The 21,454-nt window shown below is 37.1% G+C and overlaps 1 protein-coding gene across 1 annotated transcript; it reads left to right on the plus strand.

Moving 5' to 3' along the window:
- On the plus strand, positions 1–20,626 carry LOC132304217 (regulator of G-protein signaling 1). The gene is made up of 11 exons (XM_059801796.1): positions 1–321; positions 13,480–13,600; positions 13,731–13,794; positions 13,916–14,000; positions 14,522–14,595; positions 16,032–16,223; positions 17,967–18,055; positions 18,254–18,492; positions 18,589–18,713; positions 19,389–19,510; positions 19,611–20,626. Exons 1-11 carry the CDS (start codon positions 218–220, stop codon positions 19,818–19,820), a joined length of 1,425 nt encoding a protein of 474 aa, XP_059657779.1. The 5' UTR covers positions 1–217; the 3' UTR covers positions 19,821–20,626.
- Positions 20,627–21,454: the final 828 nt, after the last annotated feature.

A 21,454-nucleotide genomic window follows, 5' to 3' on the forward strand; every position in this document is an offset into this window, starting at 1 on the left:
TGTTTTCAGAGTAATGACGCACGATGTACTGTGTGGTTGCACACTAGATTTGACCCGAATGTTTCTCTCTGATCAAATAAGCATCGCGCGGAAATGGACTCCTTGGACTTGATCGGGAACGGAGTTTATTCCCAAATTTCAATAACAAAGACTTTTCTCTTTCACTGCTTTAATCGCCTCCGTTACATACACATATAGAGTCTAGACACACACATTGATGGACATTGGAGAGAGTTCAACTGCAATGGCCAGCTGTGCCTTGGAAGGAGGCTGTCCCACCGATTATCTTGCCATCTCCTTATCCCTCCTCTCCATCATCTTGTACGTTTTCATTTCTTTGTATTTTTATATATGCGAACATATTTGTCTGTTTATATATGCATAGGTGTATAATTTGTTTTGGTGGGTGTTTGCTGTTTACACTTTTTACTACTTAAGACCATATATTACCCAAATCCTTGATGGGTTTTTAGAGGTGATGATTGTTGCCACTTGATTGGTTCTTTCCATAGTGACTCTGGTTGTTTATGGCGTTGAAGCCCATGGTGATGAGACTGTTTTGTTAAGGTTTGACTTGAATTGAATTGAATCTGATGTTAAGATGAAGTTGTTTTCACAATTGATTTTGGATGGGTAATCTTGGCAGGCAATATGTTCGATCTTGTTTCTCAGTGAGCTTAGATCCTTTCTAGAGTAACTTGTGAATTAAATCAATATTGGGATTGGAAGTTTCATGAATGACTTGTATTTTGTTGTCAAAGAGGGTATACTGTTGAATAGTGCAGAGTTTAATGCAGCCAATGAAATGTTTGCTGCTTAGTTGATAGGAAACTTTTTGGCGGTTATGCGTATGTTTTCTAGAGTCCTCCCAGACTCAGTGTCACTGACCAGCCCTTGGGTCAACCATCAAATTTGGTTTGGGAAATTAGGAGAAGATTGTGAAAAGCTAGGGAAGATCCCCACTGAATCTCAATGAAGAGGGCTTTAAATTTTACTGAGTCCCACTGGACGTGAAAAAATTATTTTTGCTTGTGTAGTTGTGCCGAAGTCCTTCCAGACTGAGGTCACAACTAAATGAATTTTCACTTGGATTGTTGGTTGAAATGGTTTCAGAAATTGACCTTATGAACAGGTAGGGGGGATCTCATGCCTCAATGAGGAGGACTTCAAATTCTAATGGTTAGTTGATAGATAAGTGCAGCAATGAATATATACATTAAAACTAACACTATTGAAGGCTACTATGAAAATTAATTTGCTAGAAACTAAATTTTAAGGTACACGTAACTACATAAGGAAATAGGTAAACCAAAAAAGGCTAGTGGCATGAGACTATTGTCAGTACAGTGTCTAGGGAGGGTTGATGTATGTAGGGCTGCAAATGGTCCGAGCCAAGCCGAGTAGAGAGTTGTTTGAGCTCAGCTCGATATTGGAACAATAGTGCTTGAGCTCGGCTCAAGCTCTATTCGAGCTTCTAACCGAGTGTTCGAGCTCAGCTCGTCCATTATTAAGGAAGATGGAGTTCGGCTTGGTATCTCATTTAATTAAACAAGCTGATCTCGAGCTCAAGCTTGAGCTCGAGTTTGGGCTCGGCAAGGCTACATTTTTTTTCCTTTTCTTTTTATTTTATTTTGGTAGGTAAGATAGGTTTATTGATGTAGGACATAATTCTGAACAGTTCGACAAATAGTTTGACAGGTCCATTTTTGACACGGTTGGAGTATTTACGTTGAAGACGGGTTTGGGGGTCATAGAGACACGCGATATCTCATCATGGGGATTATGATCCTAGGAATTTTTCTCCAAGTTTTGATGGTCTCTTTCATGTTGAAGATTTTCTTGATTGGCTAGAAGATTTGAGAGGTTATTTGATTACATGAAAATTAAAGAGGAAAATAAGGTGGCGCTAGTTGCATACAAATTGGAAGGAATAGCTTTTAATTGGTGGGAACAGTTGCGAGTTTCTCGTGCACGACAAAGAAAAACGCCGGTACGATCTTGGTTGAAGATGAAACGTCTTTTGCAAGCCCAGTTTCTTCCACCTTACTATGAGATTAATCATGAGAAGAATTTTGTTGCTTTACCCCTTGTTGTTGAAGTTGATGCAGTTAAGGAATTTAACGTGGCAAAAGAAGAAGATGGTTTTGATGAATTCAGGCTTCAAATTGGCGAAGGATCATTATTTGAGCAGATTGCAAGTGAAGAAATTTTTATTCAGGAAGAAGCCATTAATGGAGACCTTTTTGTGTTGTGTTTTGGAGGTTCTAATGGTAATGAACAGTATGATTTTATGGTAGGCAATACTTCATGTTATTTGCAGCCAAAATCGAGGATGAGTTTTTTTTTAAGCAGAGGGGACTGATGTTGGACAGAATTGTGAACAATTTGACAGGTCTATTTTTGACCTGGTTGGAGTGTTTTTTGGGTGGAAACGATGCATTGAGAAAAACCCACTAGCTTTAGCTTGTGGGCTATGTTGGTTTTTTGGCTGAAAACCTTCGTTTAGGGCTCCGAAATCGCGTTTTATTATGTTAAAAGAGGCTTATTGATTATTTTCGGATTTTTGTTTGAGGTCTAAACGAAGTCTGATTGCTCTCAAATTTTAGATTTAGTATTTTTTGTTTATTAGGTTTCTTGTTCTATTTTTTCAGAATTTTTAGAGTAAATTTATCTTTAAGCTTATTTTTAGTGTTATTTTCCATAGACTATTAGGTTACTTTATGTTTTTAGTTTCCTTCTAGTGTTAGGATTTATTTATTATAAATATGTATATTGCAAAGAGCATAATTAACTTTTATTTATTCAATTATCAATACAAATATCAGATTTATCTGAAATTATCTTTTGTTTTGTGGATCCAAAACACCATACTTTGTGGATTCAAAGTAAACCGTTCCTTGTGAACAAATTTATCGCTTCCGCTTACGTCATTTATTAAAAGATTAAAATATAATATAAAAATAAAAGAAGCATATTTCCCATTCCCAGTGTTTTTTTGTGTTTTGGAATTGAGAAATATGCCTCTTTTATTTTATACTATATTTTAATTTTTTAGTAAATCTATCTTGCCTATTTTTTCTTTAAAGAGTGTTGTCTTGCTCGAGCCCAATCTCGAGTTCATAACGAGCTCAAGCTTTTACAAAATCAAATATTTCAGTGTTAGCTTCCTAAAACTTCAGTCATCAACTATACTGACTAATTTGTTGGGTGCAATATGGCGGTCACCTAAAATATAGGACTGCTCATACTTAGCTTTTAGGTGCAAACAGAAATGGTTTTAAATTAGTCAATGGTAGAGAACAGTGGCACCAAGTAGAGGACAGTGACAACAGCCTTTTAAAATGTATAAAGGTAGTGGGAAAGATGATTCTAGTGCTCAAGCCTTGATTTGGCACATGTTAAGTGAAGTGGGGTCCACTTGCAGTCTTGCATAATTGAGAGGATTGGGTCAAATTGCATAATTTTGGTAAATTGCATCAATTATGGTGAAATTGCATTATTGTGGTAAATTGCATCAATTAAGTTATTTGTTACTTTTATTATGCTAGAGTCAACTTTTGATTACCTCAATTGTAGGGTAATCCAAGGGTCATCAGTTGTTATAAAAATGATACTATGTAACTATGATTACTCAGTCAATGAATGAATAAAAAAGTATTATGAAATTCCTTTGTGAGTGATTCACAAGATATGAGGGTGTGAGGCCTTCCCTAGGTGTGATGCCTAGACCCTATTGGTGCGATTCCAATAGGTTTTTCTTGTTTTTAGTCCTTTCTCTCAACTAAGAGCTTGAACCCCAATCCTGTTCATTTGACTTAGAGCCCAAAATTCTTATTTGCTTTCTTCTATTTGAGTCTGTTCTTGTCCTACATCAATTTTTGGTATCAAAGCCTAAGTAGACATTATGTTTACACGACCCGGAAACAAAAGATTGGATAATCATCAAGAGATTGAGTTGCTGTCACAGATTTTGGAACAACTTAAAGGGCTGAATACTCGATGCAGTGACATAGGAGCCCGGTTTTCGCAGCCTTCTAACAAACTGGTAGCCCTTAAACAAGAAACTGCATTCGGCACTAATGATGACAGAAAACAGGTGCAACAACAGCCTTTAAACTCTCAGCAAATGTGTAATTTGAAGGCCGATCCACCACTACCTCCCATGTTGGAGTTTCCAAGAAATCCATTAGAAGTTAATCATCATGAACCACATGATGCTGCTGGAGATATTCCAAAGAAGTCAAGTGATGGAATGTGCAGCACACCGACAACAACAATGTTGCCAAATGGTGGATCAAACACATCTTTCTATAGCATGGCTCATTCTGAAGGAAAGAGTACAATGGCTGGCAAGGATCACGTGAACCTGCTTGATGATGAGATGATGAGACTTGCAACACTGATCATCTGAAAGAAGTTGGAGAGAATGTTTCCTCCATCTCCGTTGTGACCCGCATCCTTGAAGACCCTAAAGTTGGTGGCGAAGATGGGCAGCAGACATCTAATTTTCAGATGCAAGTTCGTTGTGGAAACGAAGCTCAAAAGCTCATTATTGATGGCGGAAGTTGCATGAATGTTGTGTCCGCAGCTACAGTTGAGTGTCTCATGCCTTCGATCGAACCACATCCACAACCATTCAAAGTGACTTGGATAGATAGTACTTCTACTCTGAATCAGCCAAAAGATGCGGCTTTTGGAGTAGATACTTGGTGTATATTAGTGGGCACCCCAAAGAAATGGGAGCATGCTTGTGCCAAGAAGCAACAGAAGCTGGTTCAAACATCCAACAACTTGCCTAGAACTAGTCAAGGACATGATGCTATAATCATTGTTCTGGATCGTTTTTCGAAAAAGGCACATTTCCTTCTATGTTCTAAGACCTCCAATGTTGTCCACAATGCCAACCCTTTTTTTTAAGAAGTCCGACTTTATAGGTTGCACAACACTATTGTTTCTGATCAAGTTCTGAAGTTTATGTGTTGTTTTTGGTGCAAATTATGGAAATTGCTGAATATAAGGCTGAAATTTTCTTGCTCTTTTCACACTTATGAGCAATTTCATCCCTTTAACTCATCGGAGCCGAGTTTTTCCAAGCCGGAGAGAATTGGTAGAGAACAGTAGCAGTAAGTAGAGAACTGTGACAGCAGCCTTTTAAGATGATTATAGTGCTCAAGCCTTGATTTGGCACATTAAGTGAAGTGGGGTCCACTTGCTGTCTTGCATAATTGAGAGGATTGGGTCAAATTGCATAATTTTGGTAAATTGCATCAATTATGGTGAAATTGCATTATTGTGGTAAATTGCATCAATTAGATCAAATTGCATCAATTAAGTTATTTGTTACTTTTATTATGCTTAGAGTCCACTTTTGATTAGGTCATCAGTTGTTATAAAAAGGATACTATGTGACAACGGAAAGAATTGGTAGAGAACAGTAGCAGTAAGTAGAGAACTGTGACAGCAGCCTTTTAAGATGATTATAGTGCTCAAGCCTTGATTTGGCACATTAAGTGAAGTGGGGTCCACTTGCTGTCTTGCATAATTGAGAGGATTGGGTCAAATTGCATAATTTTGGTAAATTGCATCAATTATGGTGAAATTGCATTATTGTGGTAAATTGCATCAATTAGATCAAATTGTATCAATTAAGTTATTTGTTACTTTTATTATGCTTAGAGTCCACTTTTGATTAGGTCATCAGTTGTTATAAAAAGGATACTATGTGACAACGGAAACTAGCCATAGAAGCAATGTTTGATTGATGGGGTTGTGCTTCTCTCTCTAAGAGAGAAGGATCTGATTGCTCAGTCAATAAATGAATAAAAAAGTGTTATGAAATTTCTTTGTGAGTGATTCACAAGATATGAGGGTGTGAGGCCTTCCCTAGATGTGATTGCCTAGACCCTATTGGTGTGATTCCAATAGGTTTTTCTTGTTTTCAATCCTTTCTATCTATTAAAAGTTTTAGGCTCAAAGTTCAAATGAACAGCTCTTGAACCCCAATCCTCTTCATTTGAACTTTGAGCCCAAAACTTTTATTTGATTTCTTCTATTTAAGTTTGTTCTTGTCCTACATCAGTCAACCAGCATAGTATTGAGGAAACCTGCAAGGCTATTAATCTAATCTTGTTTTTAGCCTACTTTATGTTCCATAACCAAGTCATAATCTGAGCATCTTCTTTCTCCCAAGCCTCAATAATCTTTTCATCACTGGTGGGTTTGGTTGATTTAAGATAGGACAGTTTTTCTCGAGCCCGTAAGAACACCTCTACGGCTCGAGACCATTGAAGGTAGTTCGAGCCTTTCAATTTGGTGCTGGTGATTGACCCAAGAAGATGGGATTCCTTAGTATCCATCACAAGAGCTGCTGAACAAATGAGATATAGTAGTGAGCGGGAGCCGAGATAAGAGAACCAAGATCTAGCCGAGATGAACTCGAGAGAAATTATCGAGGAGAGAGTCGAGGAGGGATCGAAGAGATATTGCTGAGACGAGAACTGAGATCACCGAGGAGAGATTGTTGAGACAAAGCCGAGATCGAATCAAGATTGGAGAATCTGAATAAAACTAAAAAAAATAAAGAAAGCCGAGATGGAATCAAGAGCGGAAAGCCTGAATAAGACTAAAAAAAAAAAAAAATTAAAGAGGGATCGATTCCTGCTTTGATACCATGTTGAGAGAGAGAGAGAGAGAGAATATATGAAAATGTATATATTATTGAGTGAGTAATGCAATAATACAATGGTGTTTATATAGGAGAAGCTACCGGAGTAGGTGAGTGGAGAATAAGTAAACCCTATACATGGTAATTCTATATATGGTAATGACAAAATTACTGAAATTGGTAATCAAATCAAATTGATTAAAGAATTGTGAATACACTATTATATGTACATCAGAATAATGATATTCTAGGAAACTAACTAATTCTGGAGATACATATTAATACATATAAAAAACTTATCCCTAGAAATCGGGGATTACAATAACTAATAAATCCCTAACTATTAATAGCCTGTACACGATTTCCTTATACAAGGAAAGAATCATATTTTCCCACACTCCCCCTCAAGCTGGTGAATGGATGTCATCCATTCCAAGCTTGCTGGTTATTCTCTGAAAAACGGTACCAGGCAATCCTTCGGTAAGCACATCTATTATTTGTTCTCTAGTAGGAACAAAAGGAGTACAAATGAGGCCACTATCCAACTTCTCTTTAATAAAATGCCTGTCCACTTCAATGTGTTTTGTGCGGTCATGTTGCACAGGATTATGTGCAATATTGATGGCTGATTTATTATCACAGTAAAGCTTCATTGGACCTTCCCATTTGACTCTCAGATCTTCCAAGATTATCCTTAGCCATAGCAGTTCACATATCCCGAGTGCCATCGCTCTAAATTTGGCTTCTGCACTGGACCTTGCAACCACATTCTGTTTTTTGCTTCTCCAAGTAACGAGGTTACCACCTAGGAAGGTGCAATAGCCCGAGGTTGATCTTCTGTCAATCACGGATCCTGCATAATCCGCATCTGTGTAGGCTTCAAGAATCGGTCCTTCCCCTTTCTTAAACAGAATTCCTCTTCCTGGTGTACCCTTCAAGTACTGCAGAATTCTACACATAGCTTTGAGATGTGATTCTTTGGGATTGTGCATGAATTAACTCACAACACTCACAGCATAAGTTTTATCCGGCCTGGTATGTGACAAATGAATTAACTTCCCCACAAGTCTCTGAAAAGAGCCTTTATCCACGGCCACATCTTCTGGAACATCACAAAGTTTATGGTTTGACTCGATAGGTGTCTCAACTGGCTTACATCCCAGCTTGCCTGTATCAGCCAATAAGTCTAACACATATTTTTGCAGTGATATAAAAATCCCTTGCTGAGAGTGGGCTACTTCAATACTAAGAAAGTACTTCAGTTTTCCTAGCTCTTTGATCTCGAATTCCTTCACTAACTGTTTCTTCAAACTCTCCATTCCTTCCAAGTCATCTCCTGTTACTATGATGTCATCCACATAGACCAACAATATTGTCACTCCCCCTGATGCTAAGTGCTTTACAAACAATGTATGATCACCTTGACTTTGCTTATATCCCATACTCACCATCACTTTGGTAAATCTCCCAAACCAAGCTCTTGGGGATTGTTTTAATCCGTACAAAGCTTTTTTGAGCTTACATACCATTCCTTCCTTTTCATTTGAGTCAAACCCAGGCGGAATCTCCATATAGATCTCCTCCTCAAGATCGCCATGTAAGAAGGCGTTCTTGACATCAAATTGCTGTAAACTCCAACCAAAAATTGCAGCCACTGATAACAGGATTCAGTATTCATCTTAGCAACTGGAGCAAAAGTCTCAAGATAATCTATGCTGTAGGTTTGTGTATACCCTTTGGCAACTAATCTTGCCTTATACCTTTCCAAAGAGCCATCTGAGTTGTATTTGGTTGTAAACACCCATTTACACCCAACCGGCTTCTTCCCTCTAGGCAGTCTCACCAAGTCCCAAGTCTTGTTTTTCTCAAGTGCTTCCATCTCAACCTTCATAGCATTTTCCCAATTCTCAGTTCCTAATGCATCGGATAAAGTTTTGGGAATAGGGACTGTATTTAGGCTAGTAAGAAAGGTCCTGTGGTTATGAGAAAGATTCTTATATGACATGAACAGATAAAGAGGGTGTTTGGTACAAGTTTGTGTTCCTTTTCTAATTGCAATAGGGACATCATAATCATTTTGTTCAGAGGTTTCATTAGTGTTATCATTGGGTTGAGTAATTACCTCGACATTACCAGGAGCAGATTTGGGTGATTGAACTTGCACAGGTTGAGAGATTGGTGCTCTTTTCCTTGAGTAAATCTGCAATGGACGAGTAGAGTCTTGAGTTTGCTTCCCATGTAACACTCCTTGTGATATGGGTGTATGAGGCTTGGCTTCTGACCGTGTGTTTGGCTTGGATTGAATGTTTGGGAGTATGTTTGACTCGGATTGATGAGAGGTAGGGGCTAGAAACTCAAGGAGAAAAAGATCCTTGTCTTTATATTCTATGAAAGATGTCTCCCCCTGAAGATTAGGACCGTTAAAGTACTGATCTTGTTCGACAAAAGTAACATCAAAAGACATATAAAATCTCCTTGTCGGAGGATGATAGCATTTGTAGCCCTTTTGGGTGGAGGAATAGCCAAGAAAGATACATTTGAGAGCTCGAGGATCAAGTTTTCCCCTGTTTTGAGAATGCACATGAACAAAGGCAACACAACCAAATATATTTGGAACAAGATTATTAGATGCGTTAAAATTGGGAAAGAATTGTGTAAGGACTTGCATTGGACTTTTAAAACCAAGGACTCTTGTAGGAAGCCGATTGATGAGATGGACAACAGTTAAAACAGCCTCCCCCCAGTATTGTTTTGGAACATATTTTTGGAACAAGAAAGCTCTTGTAATAGCGGGAAGGTGGCCGTTCTTTCGTTCGGCCACCCCATTTTATTGAGGTGTGCTAACACAAGTAGGGATGACAATTTCCTCCGCTCCGATGGGTTTCCGCCCCGTCCTCGCCCCTAATGGAGTGGATTTAGTGGTCCCTAAATGGGTTTGGGATGGGTATGGTAAAATAATTAAAAACCCGAAGCAGGTTTGGGGCGGGGGGCGAATTTAGTGATGACCCTGACCCCAACCCGATTATATATGTACCTTTTAATTTTTTTGTATATATAAAATATATATTTTATATTTTTAAGACTCTTGTTACTTTACTGGAAGTGTCTGTTATTATATTAATATTCACTACTTGGTAATTTAAAAGTTGGGCCAGCTTATTTATCAGGCCAATTTGAGCACACTGGACTAGTTTTTTTTTAACTACATGATAAAAGTGGCATAACCCGGCCCACTCCCGCCGCACCTTGCAATTAAATGGAGTACATGGGGCGGAGACGGTATTTTGTCTATCGGAGTAGGGGCGGAGACGGTATAACAATTACAAATCCGTTTCGGAGTAGGAGCGGAGTTGGTATGATAAATTTTCTAACGGGGCAGAGTAGGATTTAGTCAAACCCACCCCAACTCCGCTCCGTTGCCATCCTTAAACACAAGAGGATTCATGTATTATGCCCTGTTTTTGGAAATACGGAGAGAGAATTTGATTAAAGTAGTCCTTAGCATTGTCAGATCGGAATCTCTTTATCCCAACACCAAACTGAGTTTTGACTATATTGAAAAAAGTTGGAAACACAGAACTCACATCCGATTTATTTTTTAACAGAAAAATCTAAGACACACGAGTGCAATCATCAATAAATAAGACAAACCACCTTGCCCCAGAAACATTAGCAACAGTGGAAGGTTCCCAAATGTCACTGTGAATCAAGGTAAATGGAACAAAAGTTCTTTTATTGCTGATTTGAAAAGAAGTACGTTTGTGCTTTGCAAGTTCACATACATCGCAATGAAAATTTTCAATGGATAAACTTTTGAACAATGAAGGAAACATTATTTTGAGAACACTAAATGATGGGTGACCAAGACGAAGGTGTTGAAGCCATATCTTGTCTTTATTGGATTTGAATGACTCGGAAAGAAATGATAATGGTGACAAACTCTCAACTCTATTTTGTCCATTTGATTCTTCAAGGTAGTATAGACCATCCCTCTCCATAGCATGTCCAATCATCCTCTTCGTGCCCTGTTCCTGAAATATACAACGCAGAGGATAAAACGTCACACTACAATTAGAATCTGTAATGAGTTTCTGGATTCACACAAGATTGGTGAATAGTTTTGGGACATGAGGACATTCTTAAGTGTAAGGTGGTCATTCAAAAAAACATCTCCTTGACCAGCCACGGTTGTTACTGATCCATCAGCTGTTATTATTTTCCTATTGCTAGGACAAGGGGTATATGAAATAACTTTTTTTGAGGAATGGGTCATGTGATCTGTAGCTCCTGAGTCAATGACCCAGGAGCTAGAGGAGATTGTATCCGAAGCACTAAAAACACGAGAAGAGGGGGAAAGAGAGGAAATACCCGGGAACACCAAAGAACAAGTACCTGTTGTAAACGGTTTCTCCAACGTTCCCAATAGGCTCCTTAATTTCTCTTTCTCTTCTTTGTTGAATTCGGCAAATGGGATTGAAAGATTGTCTTCACTGTTTGATTGTGTGGTTGCCACATGTGCCTGTCCCTGTCCTCTTGGCTGTCCACTCTTTTCTGACCAGGCTTTGTTCACAGTTTGAGGCTTGCCATGGAGCTTCCAGCACTTCTCCTTAGTATAGCGGAATTTTTTGCAGTATGTACACCACAGAGAATCCTTTTTGAATGGTCTTGACATGTTTGCTTGCCCATTGCCTTCTCCAAAACGCTGTTCGGAGCCATAATTCTTCACAGTCGTGTTTTTTTGACACCAAGGCCGAACTCTCTACTTTGTGAGTTTCAAACATGACACCCCTTTTTCCTTCCTCAGCAAGAACAATTGCAATTGCCTCATTTAAGGTTGGCAAATCTTCTTTTCCAAGTATTTGCATTCTTATAGCATCAAATTCGATGTTTAACTTGCAAGAAAATCATAAATTCCGTCCTTTTCGACAAACCTCTTTAGGATAGCTGCATCTTCGCTGCACTTCATCTGAATGCACTGATAATGATCCATCTCCTGCAATAGACCCTTCAAGAGGTTGGAATATTCGGTGACTGACCGATTACCGTGTTTGGTAGCGGAGATTTTGGTCTTGATCTCATAGATCTGTGCAGCATCACGTACTTTGGAATATGTCTGCTTGACTATTTCCCATATCTCCTTGGCCGTGCTCAAAAACATACAAGTGTCGCTGATTTCTGGTAACATAGAGTTCCATAACCAGGACATAACCATAGAGTCTTGTTCATCCCAAGCATCAAACTTAGGATCCTCCTTCTTTAGACCATTACCAAGCAAGTGGCTCAGTTTCCCTCTTCCCTTCAAGAACGTGCGGACCATTTGAGACCACTTCATATAATTTTTCCCATTCAACCTGTACGCCGCCTGGATATTCTTCAATTCTCCTGTTGGGACAGAGCTGTTGCTTCCAGTTATAGGGATCTCTGAAGTATCGCTGGTTTCGGTGGATGCTGACATGGTTTAGAGAGAGAGGTGGAATCCACAGGTTTGATAACACTGGATTTTCACAGAACAAGAATACGAAGAAAAGGACTAGGCGAAGAGAAGACGATTACCCAGAAAACGAGCCTAGAGCTCTAATACCATGACAAAATTACTGAAATTGGTAATCAAATCAAATTGATTAAAGAATTGGGAATACACTGTTATATGTACATCAGAATAATGCTATTCTAGGAAACTAACTAATCCTGGAGATACATATTAATACATATAAAAAACTGATCCCTAGAAATCAGGGATTACAATAACTAATAAATCCCTAGCTATTAACAGCCTGTACACAATTTCCTTATACAAGGAAAGAATCGTATTTTCCCACAGGTAATGAGGGGTAGGTGACAACTCATACAATACTAATTGTACACGTGTGACAACTCATACAATACTAACTGTGCACGTGTGACAATTCATACAATACTGTACAATGTGACAACTCATACAATACTGTAAAACAAAACACTTTGCTTTCTTAAAATTTTTCCACATCCACGAACATTGAAAAGACTATTGATATAACAATCAGCTTAATAATCTTACAGGTTCGGGCAAGAAAATTTGAGGATTAATAATTAGTTACTTATATATTTGTGATAGTTACCACCAAGGTCTTAGCCCAATTGGTATCTTCTCCTCCTTCAAAACGGAAGGTTGAAGGTTCGAGTCTCCAATGCCACTAATGGATACATGTTGGACTTAACAACCCACCCCACCCCACCCCACCCAACACCCAAATAAAAATAAATAAATTCTAATAAGTATTTAGGACTTGGGTAAAATAATTTGTACTCAACTATGAAAGGTTTTTTTTCCGTGATTCTCTCTCTCTCTCTCTCTTCTTTTGGGTGGGAGGTATAATGCTATATATGGATTTTTGAGGGGGAAGTCTCTGTGCAGCAGAAATTTTCTTGTGCATTTACTGTCTAAGATACTTATCATTAGCACTTCATTTTGGTTGAGATATGCTTGTGTAATAATGTTAAATAGTTTCAGGTCACCATACCCTATATGATCACATGAAACTGTTTGATATGGTCTTTTGATTGAATGATTGATTTGCCTTTGCTTCTTCAATTTTAGCATATTTGATCATAGACTCAGAAGATTTATATATATATATATATATATATATATATAAAATACTTAAAAGAATTTTGTGGAAACTTTAAGAACTTATTAGTCATCTTATTTTTTTCTGAAGTGTTCACTGTTCTAATATATTCAATATTAATTTTATATTTCTTTACTATTAGAGAGAAGTATTCTAAGTTTAGAAACTCTATTGTGTCACTTTCTTTAACAAATCTCTTTCTTTCAGGCTTCTCACATGGTCAACTTTACCGTTGCTAATTCACAAGGTCCCTTGTCCTAGAGGCAGTAGCTTTTGGCTCCCAGCAATTCAAGTTTTTGCCAGCTTCAACCTTCTGCTATCAATTGTGGTAAAAACTAATTTTTACAACTTGGTTTATCTTATTAAATTTTTCATGGTTTCATTCACCAAATATTTGTTTTAGTCATGGGCTCTTTGGTGATGGTTGCTTCGACATTATCATTCAATGATTTATGCAGATGTCCCTCAATTTCCTGAAATTTCGAAGGAGGCATTGGTGGCAATCTTGCTATGTTTGGGCTGGTTATTGACTTCTTCTGTTACTATTATTATTATTTCTGTTTTACTGTGTTGGTATTTGGTACTTTCTCATGAATATTTACTCGCACTAAGGATTCATTTTCTAAGGATGATTTGCTTTCAGTCTGGGTTGAAGGTCCACTGGGATTTGGTTTGCTGTTGAGCGGTCGCATTGTACAGGCTTTCAAACTATATTACATATTTGTCAAGTAAGTTGACGTTTTACAAACTTGGGGATTTGAGAGTGGGTTCTAAACCTCGTGGAATTGGAAATTTATTTATCTCATCATTTACCTGCTGAACTGCCCCCTCGCAAATGTTTAAACCCCTGCCCTTCCCTACCCAAACCGAGTTCACCCAACCCACATGCACACCAGGAAATAAAAAGCAATGTAAAACAGAGAGAGAATGAGGGGATCGTAGGAGCCAAACTGGATGTACGTTATAATAAAGATATATGTTATAAATTATACATGGGCAATGCATGTCTGTAGTTGGTTTGAGCATTGCACAGTACTCCAGTCAATGATTGACTACCAATTGAAAGTTGCTTATGGAAGCTACATTTCTTGTAGATGATGTATTTTTGGCACATCTATCCCACAGGCCTTGCCCCGCAACTTGTTCGTTACTGCCTTTCATTTTTCTTATTCTGTTTTGTCCGACTGTACTGCGTGCATCTGAAAATGGTGTATGGTCTTACTCCAATTATTTGCTTTTGATATTTCAGGAGACGATTACCACCTATCAGATCATATATTTTTCTTCCATTGATTCTCGTTCCTTGGATTGCTGGTTCTGCATGTAAGAGATTAGTGTCAAATTAGTTATTTTTATTTGGAAGTCCATCTTGTCAAACAGGCTCTTTAGTTTTCTCTGCATGTGAGAAATCAGTATTAAATTAGTTATTTTTATTTGGAAATCCATCTTGTTGACTTGAACATACTGCCATGAAAATAAGTTTGGATCAGCTCCATTTTTTCTCTCGCAAACAGGCTCTTTAGTTTTCTCTGCTCAGGCCTCTCATCATTAATTTGTTTTAGTATATTAAGTACCTGATGTTATGTTCTGTTAAAATCAGTACACTATTGTCTTTTGAATAGAAGGATTCTGGTCCCACTTAAGCAGGGTGTTGGGAGGGAGAGATTTGGTATATTATTTGATAAGGTTGCTGCTCTTATGCTTGAATCAGCATCCACACACTTGTGAGTCTGAGATTGTATTATTGCACCAAGCAATGGCCCATATTGTTTATTTAATTGTTATTCCCAGTTCTTGTCCTTAGAGGATGAATTTGAAGAACAGCGAGTTTTTCCATTTAATTTTTTGTAAGGATTCTTTACAATCACATAGATCGACGGCCTCTCAAACTTCAGTTTTCTGGTTTATCAGATGCAAAATTATTGAAGGAAACATTTCACAAGGCCAATTCATCAATGTCGTAGTATTATACAGATATCAGAACTTTAAATTCCTAGAGCCACTAATCCAGCTGAGTTAAGACGATCAGTATTGACATTGTCTATAAAGCCAATAGTATTTTAACCTCACATCACAATGCTGTGGGGCATGGGCTATATTATCTCTCAGTCTGGATTTGAAACTGGACTTCATTATGGTTGCTGTATATTGGAAGAAAATTCAAAAAATGGGATGTATTTCTCTAAAAAATCAGGTTAAATGTTTATCAAAGTAGATCATGCATGTTTTGAAATTCAGTTGCGTTCTTCCAGAATGAAAGATCTTCAAGTGGAAAACCTGGTGAGAGAATATAATCATATTGGAAAGTTTAGTAGATCCAGTTTCATTGCCTTCCTCTTTATAATTCATTTTGGCTATTGATAAGTAGTCAAAACACTAGGGCTGGTTGTGAATTTTCACTTAGAATTCAACTATTTTCCCTGTTAATGCTCCCTTTAGCACTATTTGGTATGGAAACTTCCTTCTGTTTCATGTGAAGTATATTTACTTTTCAAAATTCCTATGTTATTTCCATAGTTTTCTGTGTTTGTAATTCAATCTTCTGACTTGCATGTCATTGAGCATAAGCTTTTATTATTTTGCAAAGACCATGTACAAGTTCAAGATATTCTGATCTGTATCATTTGGTATACCTACTCGGTGGAATTTACTGAAACCATTTTGGGAACTCTATTACTGAATGTTGGTTTCCAAGTTCTTTTCTGTTGCTCTAGTTTTTGAAGCAATTATTTGTTAGTAATGGCATTTCTCTGTTGTAGTAATTCAGTTGAAGAAACCTCTAAATCATCGGTGCCACATGGGGACTCGGTGGATCATCCCATTTGTTTGCCTCCATGCAGTGTATGTTGCCGCTTTGGTTGGTTTTACAGGAGCCATTCATCATATAGAGTTCAGGTTTCATGAACTCAAAGACCTCTGGCGTGGAATACTTGTTTCCTCTTCTTCCATTGGTACATTTTTTGTCTTGGTTTGATATAATGCTTTGTAGTCTGCTTTTTATTTCAGACAACACACGCATTCATATACATATTTATTAAATATATTATATCGTTCTTAGTGAGAAAAAGTGCACTACTTTTTGGAGCCTAGTCAATATTCAAAACCTATATAAAGTAGCAAGAGGTTAAGCTAGCTCTTCGAGGGAAGCAACCCAAAACACAGACACATTTATGAGTAATTTGATTTAATTATATATATATATATATATATATATATATATATATATATATATATATATTCGTACCCAACTCCAAGTAGTTGAGAAATGTCTTTGTTGAATTGAGTTCATATATATTATTTCTCCATATTGTTATAAAACCTTCTTGGCCACCTGACATGACTTTTTAGGAGTGGTTATATTACAATTTTCCCTAATTATTGCAAAAATATTGTGTTGGACATTAAATTATTGGAAACATAACTACCAATAAATATATGTTTTGCTACATTTTGGATATCTATCAAATATTCTGCATATTCAGTGCAGAATTCAGAGAAACTACCAACACAGTTCAGAAGAGAAAATGGAGCAATTTTAGTGAAGTCGTTGATGAAGCATCCCCGTATCTTATAGGAAGCTTAGAAATAATGAATTTTAACGTTATAGCTATGAGACTATTTAAATTAGGAAGCCGGTCAGAATTAAATTGGGCATTTACCATGATACTTGGACAAATCACCTAATTAGTTTCAAATAAACGAAATCATACTTTGTGAGAAGTAATGAATTATAAAATAGCTAAAATTTTCTACCAAGGTGATAAAAACCTTAATATTCAAACCTCTCTAGCACATCTGTTGAGATGTGGGATCCCACTGTTATAAACTATATGTATTAAAATAACCAAAAGTTTCTACCAAGCTGGTAAACAAATTTGTTTTTGAATTTCTTTGACATATATATGTATATGCTGGGATGGGTGATCTTACTGTTACTCTTGTAGACTTGGTTTATTAGTTACAAAATGGTCCGTAGACTGTAAATTTTAGGTGCATGCCCTTGTTGGTTACCCTCTTCAAGTTTTCTGTGCTTAAAATATTTAAGCTAAGAATTCATGTCACCGCCATTTCATATTATTGATCATAAATATTGAAAATGGTGATTTTGAGTAATCCTTTGGTTACTTAAACTTTGTACACACGTCATCATGTCTATTTTAATATATTTTCTGCCTATTCTTAAAATTATGCAGTATTAGATGCTGTTTACATTTCATGCAGAAATTTCTGACTGCTTCCTACCCCTATGGTGCAAAATGTTACTGGCCTGATATTAAAACTTTGCCAATGACTAAACCTTTTTATAGCATCATATTCAGAACAATCAAAGAGGTGTTAAAATAGTTTCTTCATCCTTTATCTGACTTCTGACAAGTGCATGCATGTTGATATGCACTGGGATGTGTGTGTGTGTATAAAATGTCTTGTAGTTTGATTTAGAAGTTTGAACATGCACATTCTGGATCATGTACCTTAGCTTTTGTGCTTTGATAAGTTATGGTTATCCAAGCATTCCCTTGTGATAGTGTTAGTCTGTCAGATATACAGCTGTGGCTACTTTTGAATATGTATTGGATTATTAGTACAACTTACCGCCTACTGCTGTGTTCTATATGGCCACTCAAATTTTCACTAAGTAACAAAATTCTCATTTCCTTTTTACCATTTGTTATTCATATTCTCTTTCCTTCCAGGAATATGGATTACTGCTTACATTTTAAATGAAGTACACGAAGATATTGCATGGCTTCAAGTTGTCTCCAGATTTCTGCTGTTAGTGATGGTATGCTTCATTAACGTTTTATTACTGTGTGTGCATCCATCTGCTGACATTATTAGTTAATTGAGAACTGATTTTGTTTCTTTGAGAAGTTTACTGAGATCTCAGCTTATTCAGACTCTACCTTATACTGGGTTTGTTCTTGATTAAAATATTTGCACTATTTACTGACATATCTCTTTGCAATTGTTATTTCCGCAGACAAGTGTACTTGTACTGGCTTTCTTCTCTATATCAAGTTCCCAACCTCTGCTCTCTCAAATGAGTTTGAAGAAAAAGGAACCTCGGGAATTTGAGACAATGGGCCAGGCTCTGGGCATACCTAATAGTGGGCCACTGTTACAAATGGAACCAAATCCGGTTATAGATCCTAATGAACCTCTCGATAGGCTTCTTCTAAACAAAAGGTTTCGTCAATCCTTCATGGCATTTGCAGACAGGTGTCTTTTCTCCCTAACGAAAATCAAGTTTTGGTCTGGTCATCAATCAGTAATGTCTTAGTCAAGTATTATGTGCTTGTTTCTTTATAACTGCAGTTGTCTGGCTGGGGAGAGTGTGCATTTTTATGATGAAGTGTATGAACTTGATAAGATACCTGTTGATGATTCTGTAAGAAGAATTTATATGGCACGTCACGTTATTGAGAAGTACATAATTGCAGGTATGTTATTTCTACATGTGGAAATTTCCGCTAAAGATAAATTCTTATTCAACCAGCACTTTATACAATAATTTCTTGTGCATTTCATCGGATTATTAGACGGCCAGCTTATATTGCTGTTCATAATAGGATAGTGAATTCTATTGCATTTGCAGCACATATTCTGGTACCAAAAATTTTGAACTTTTTCTTTTGGGTTGTGAGACTGGAAAGATTCTTGTTACTGAGTAATTTCTACATTATGCTCACTGAAGATGCAAGAAGTTGCTTTCTGTATTTGGAACGTATTCTCTTACACTCCGCACAATCTGCCTCTTTCCATCTCTCTAACTTCTATTTATAGAAGTGTACATTTGCCCTAAAACCTCTGACAGAACTCTCAAACCTGGGCCTATCTTCAATGGGTCTCTTCTTTGGGCCGAATTGAATAGAGGGCCCTTTCACCACTTTGAAGAAGTTGGGCCTGAAGGGGTGAAATAGAGCTTTGGGCCTGACAGGTCGTGCTTTGGGCCTGACAGGTCGTCCTGCAAGCAGACCAATGGCCCTTCTAAACTCTGGGCCTGGCGGACCAGACCATATATGGCCCAGTCCACTTTTGGTACCCTCACTCACTCTCCAAATAAAACTACTACATGATGGATATTCTGACTGTATTTTGAATAATGCATCATACAGGTGCAACAATGGAGGTGAATATATCTCACAGAAGCCGACAAGAAATTTTGACCACTCTTGATCTGGCACACCCTGATCTCTTTAAGAATGCACTGTATGAGCTAGTGCAGTTGATGAAAATGGTTGGTTATTTACTTCAGAATACAAAATTATTGATTGCCTGCCTCTGACTGTCGGATATCAGATGTGCTTTTAATCACCATTTTTTTTTCCCTTTTGAAGAATTTGGCAAAAGATTACTGGTCATCCATGTTCTTCCTGAAGTTAAAAGAAGAAATTAGTATGAGTACAGTTGGTCACGAGCTGGAACAGGTGACTGGTTGTAACTTCTCGCCTAGGTTGAGTGCTGTTCATGGTGTCGATGATCCTTTTCACCAAGAACATCCTTCGAATGACTCTGGCTGCAATAGTCATGATTCAGACCTGCAATGAAATGAGAACTGTCAACATTTCTGCTGATTCTATAGATTTTTGTTCACGCTGTTGCAATTTAGCGGCTATAAAGAGGTTCCTCCACAAGATGGCATGGAAATCAATTTCTTAACAAGGATAGGAGAAGAGATGGAAATTAATGGTACCTGCAGATATGGAGAATTTTGTGTTTAACATCTGTATAGATTGATCATATAGCTTACTGTAGCTGGTCCAAACTCACAGTTTTAAGTGCCTTGATCACGAAATTGGGATAGTGTGCTGGTTTCTGTTCCAACATCTAATTTGGACCTTGTCAGTAGTAGCAGCTGCTGTCTCTTGCAAATCAAAGTGTAGTGCCCATCCTTGAGACCATTGCAGCACCCTCCTTTTTTCATTTTATTTTTTATTGAGGCTGGTGTAGCATGAATATTCAAAGATTAATACATCATGGATGGGCGTGCATTGGCCAAACATAGGGAAAGTTTTGGTTGGATCTTTTGGATTGAGGCCAGGATGAGAGGAAACAATTGATTCACAGTTCTGTTACTCTTCTAGCAGCAATCTCTATCGACGTGCTGAAGTAGAAGGATTTTCGGTGGCAGCCTCTCTTTTGATTGAGTGATCGAGAAAAAATCCCACGGTCACTTTCTCTGACTCCCCTGCCTGGTGTTTTCCTCCTCCTTTTACACTAGCATTGGTTGTTTGGGACACATGAGAATGTAATGTTGTATCAATATTGATAAAGGCTAACGATTGGCGATTGCTATAATATTTCACAGTTGTGCTCAGTATTGAGGTATCATAATGTCTTTGTTTCTTCACTATTTTCTTGGAATCTTTTAGGATTTGATTGTATTAAGCGCTAGTATGTCTCTGTGGGCATGTTTGGTTTTGTTTTATGGGTAATTTTCTGTTATTGAGAAGAAAGAACTAGAAAATTGTTTCAAAAAACACTTGGTTTGCGAGTATTGTATGAAAAACTGTTCATTTCAGAATGTTATTGTTAGATTTACAAGTTAGGTAACAAAATGAACATGCAACTACATGACAATAATATATTAAGGAATCAACAATAATAAAAATTTGTTACACTATCAATGATTTTGCAACGTTATAGTGCGATTTAATATGTTGCACGGATGTTATATTCTCAAAATAAATGCATTGCATGAATTTTTTATGTTTTTTTCTCCTAATTTATTGCATGAAATTGATTCTTGAATTTTAAACTTTGTAAAAAGAAATGAAAATTTCTGACATGAAATACTTCATGTCTTCTATAAATAAAATTTTCTCTATAATTATGATAAATTTTGAGAGAGAGTTGTAATTCACACATTTTTTGTTTTCCGCTCTCCTTGGCAGGTCTTCACCCTTTTTTAATATATATATATATATTTTAAACCAAATACTTCACTTATAAATTATGAATATCGATTGAAATTAAAATAATTAATTAAACTAAACACAATATTAATCGACTCAACTTTTAAAGTAGAAGATTTTTTAAATCAATTTTTCAATGACGACGTTAATAATAATATGGGGTGGAGTTTGTTAATTCGATTTCTCTCATCTTTCTCCCACAGACATTGAATCTTGATTGGCGGTGATGAAATTCCCATATAAGGGCTAAAGTGGGAGCCGCAAGT

Source organism: Cornus florida, unplaced genomic scaffold (assembly GCF_030987335.1).
Source record: "Cornus florida cultivar Cherokee Brave unplaced genomic scaffold, ASM3098733v1 CherokeeBrave_3.0.0_Hap2_Chr04, whole genome shotgun sequence".
In the NCBI taxonomy this organism is placed as follows: Eukaryota; Viridiplantae; Streptophyta; class Magnoliopsida; order Cornales; family Cornaceae; genus Cornus; species Cornus florida.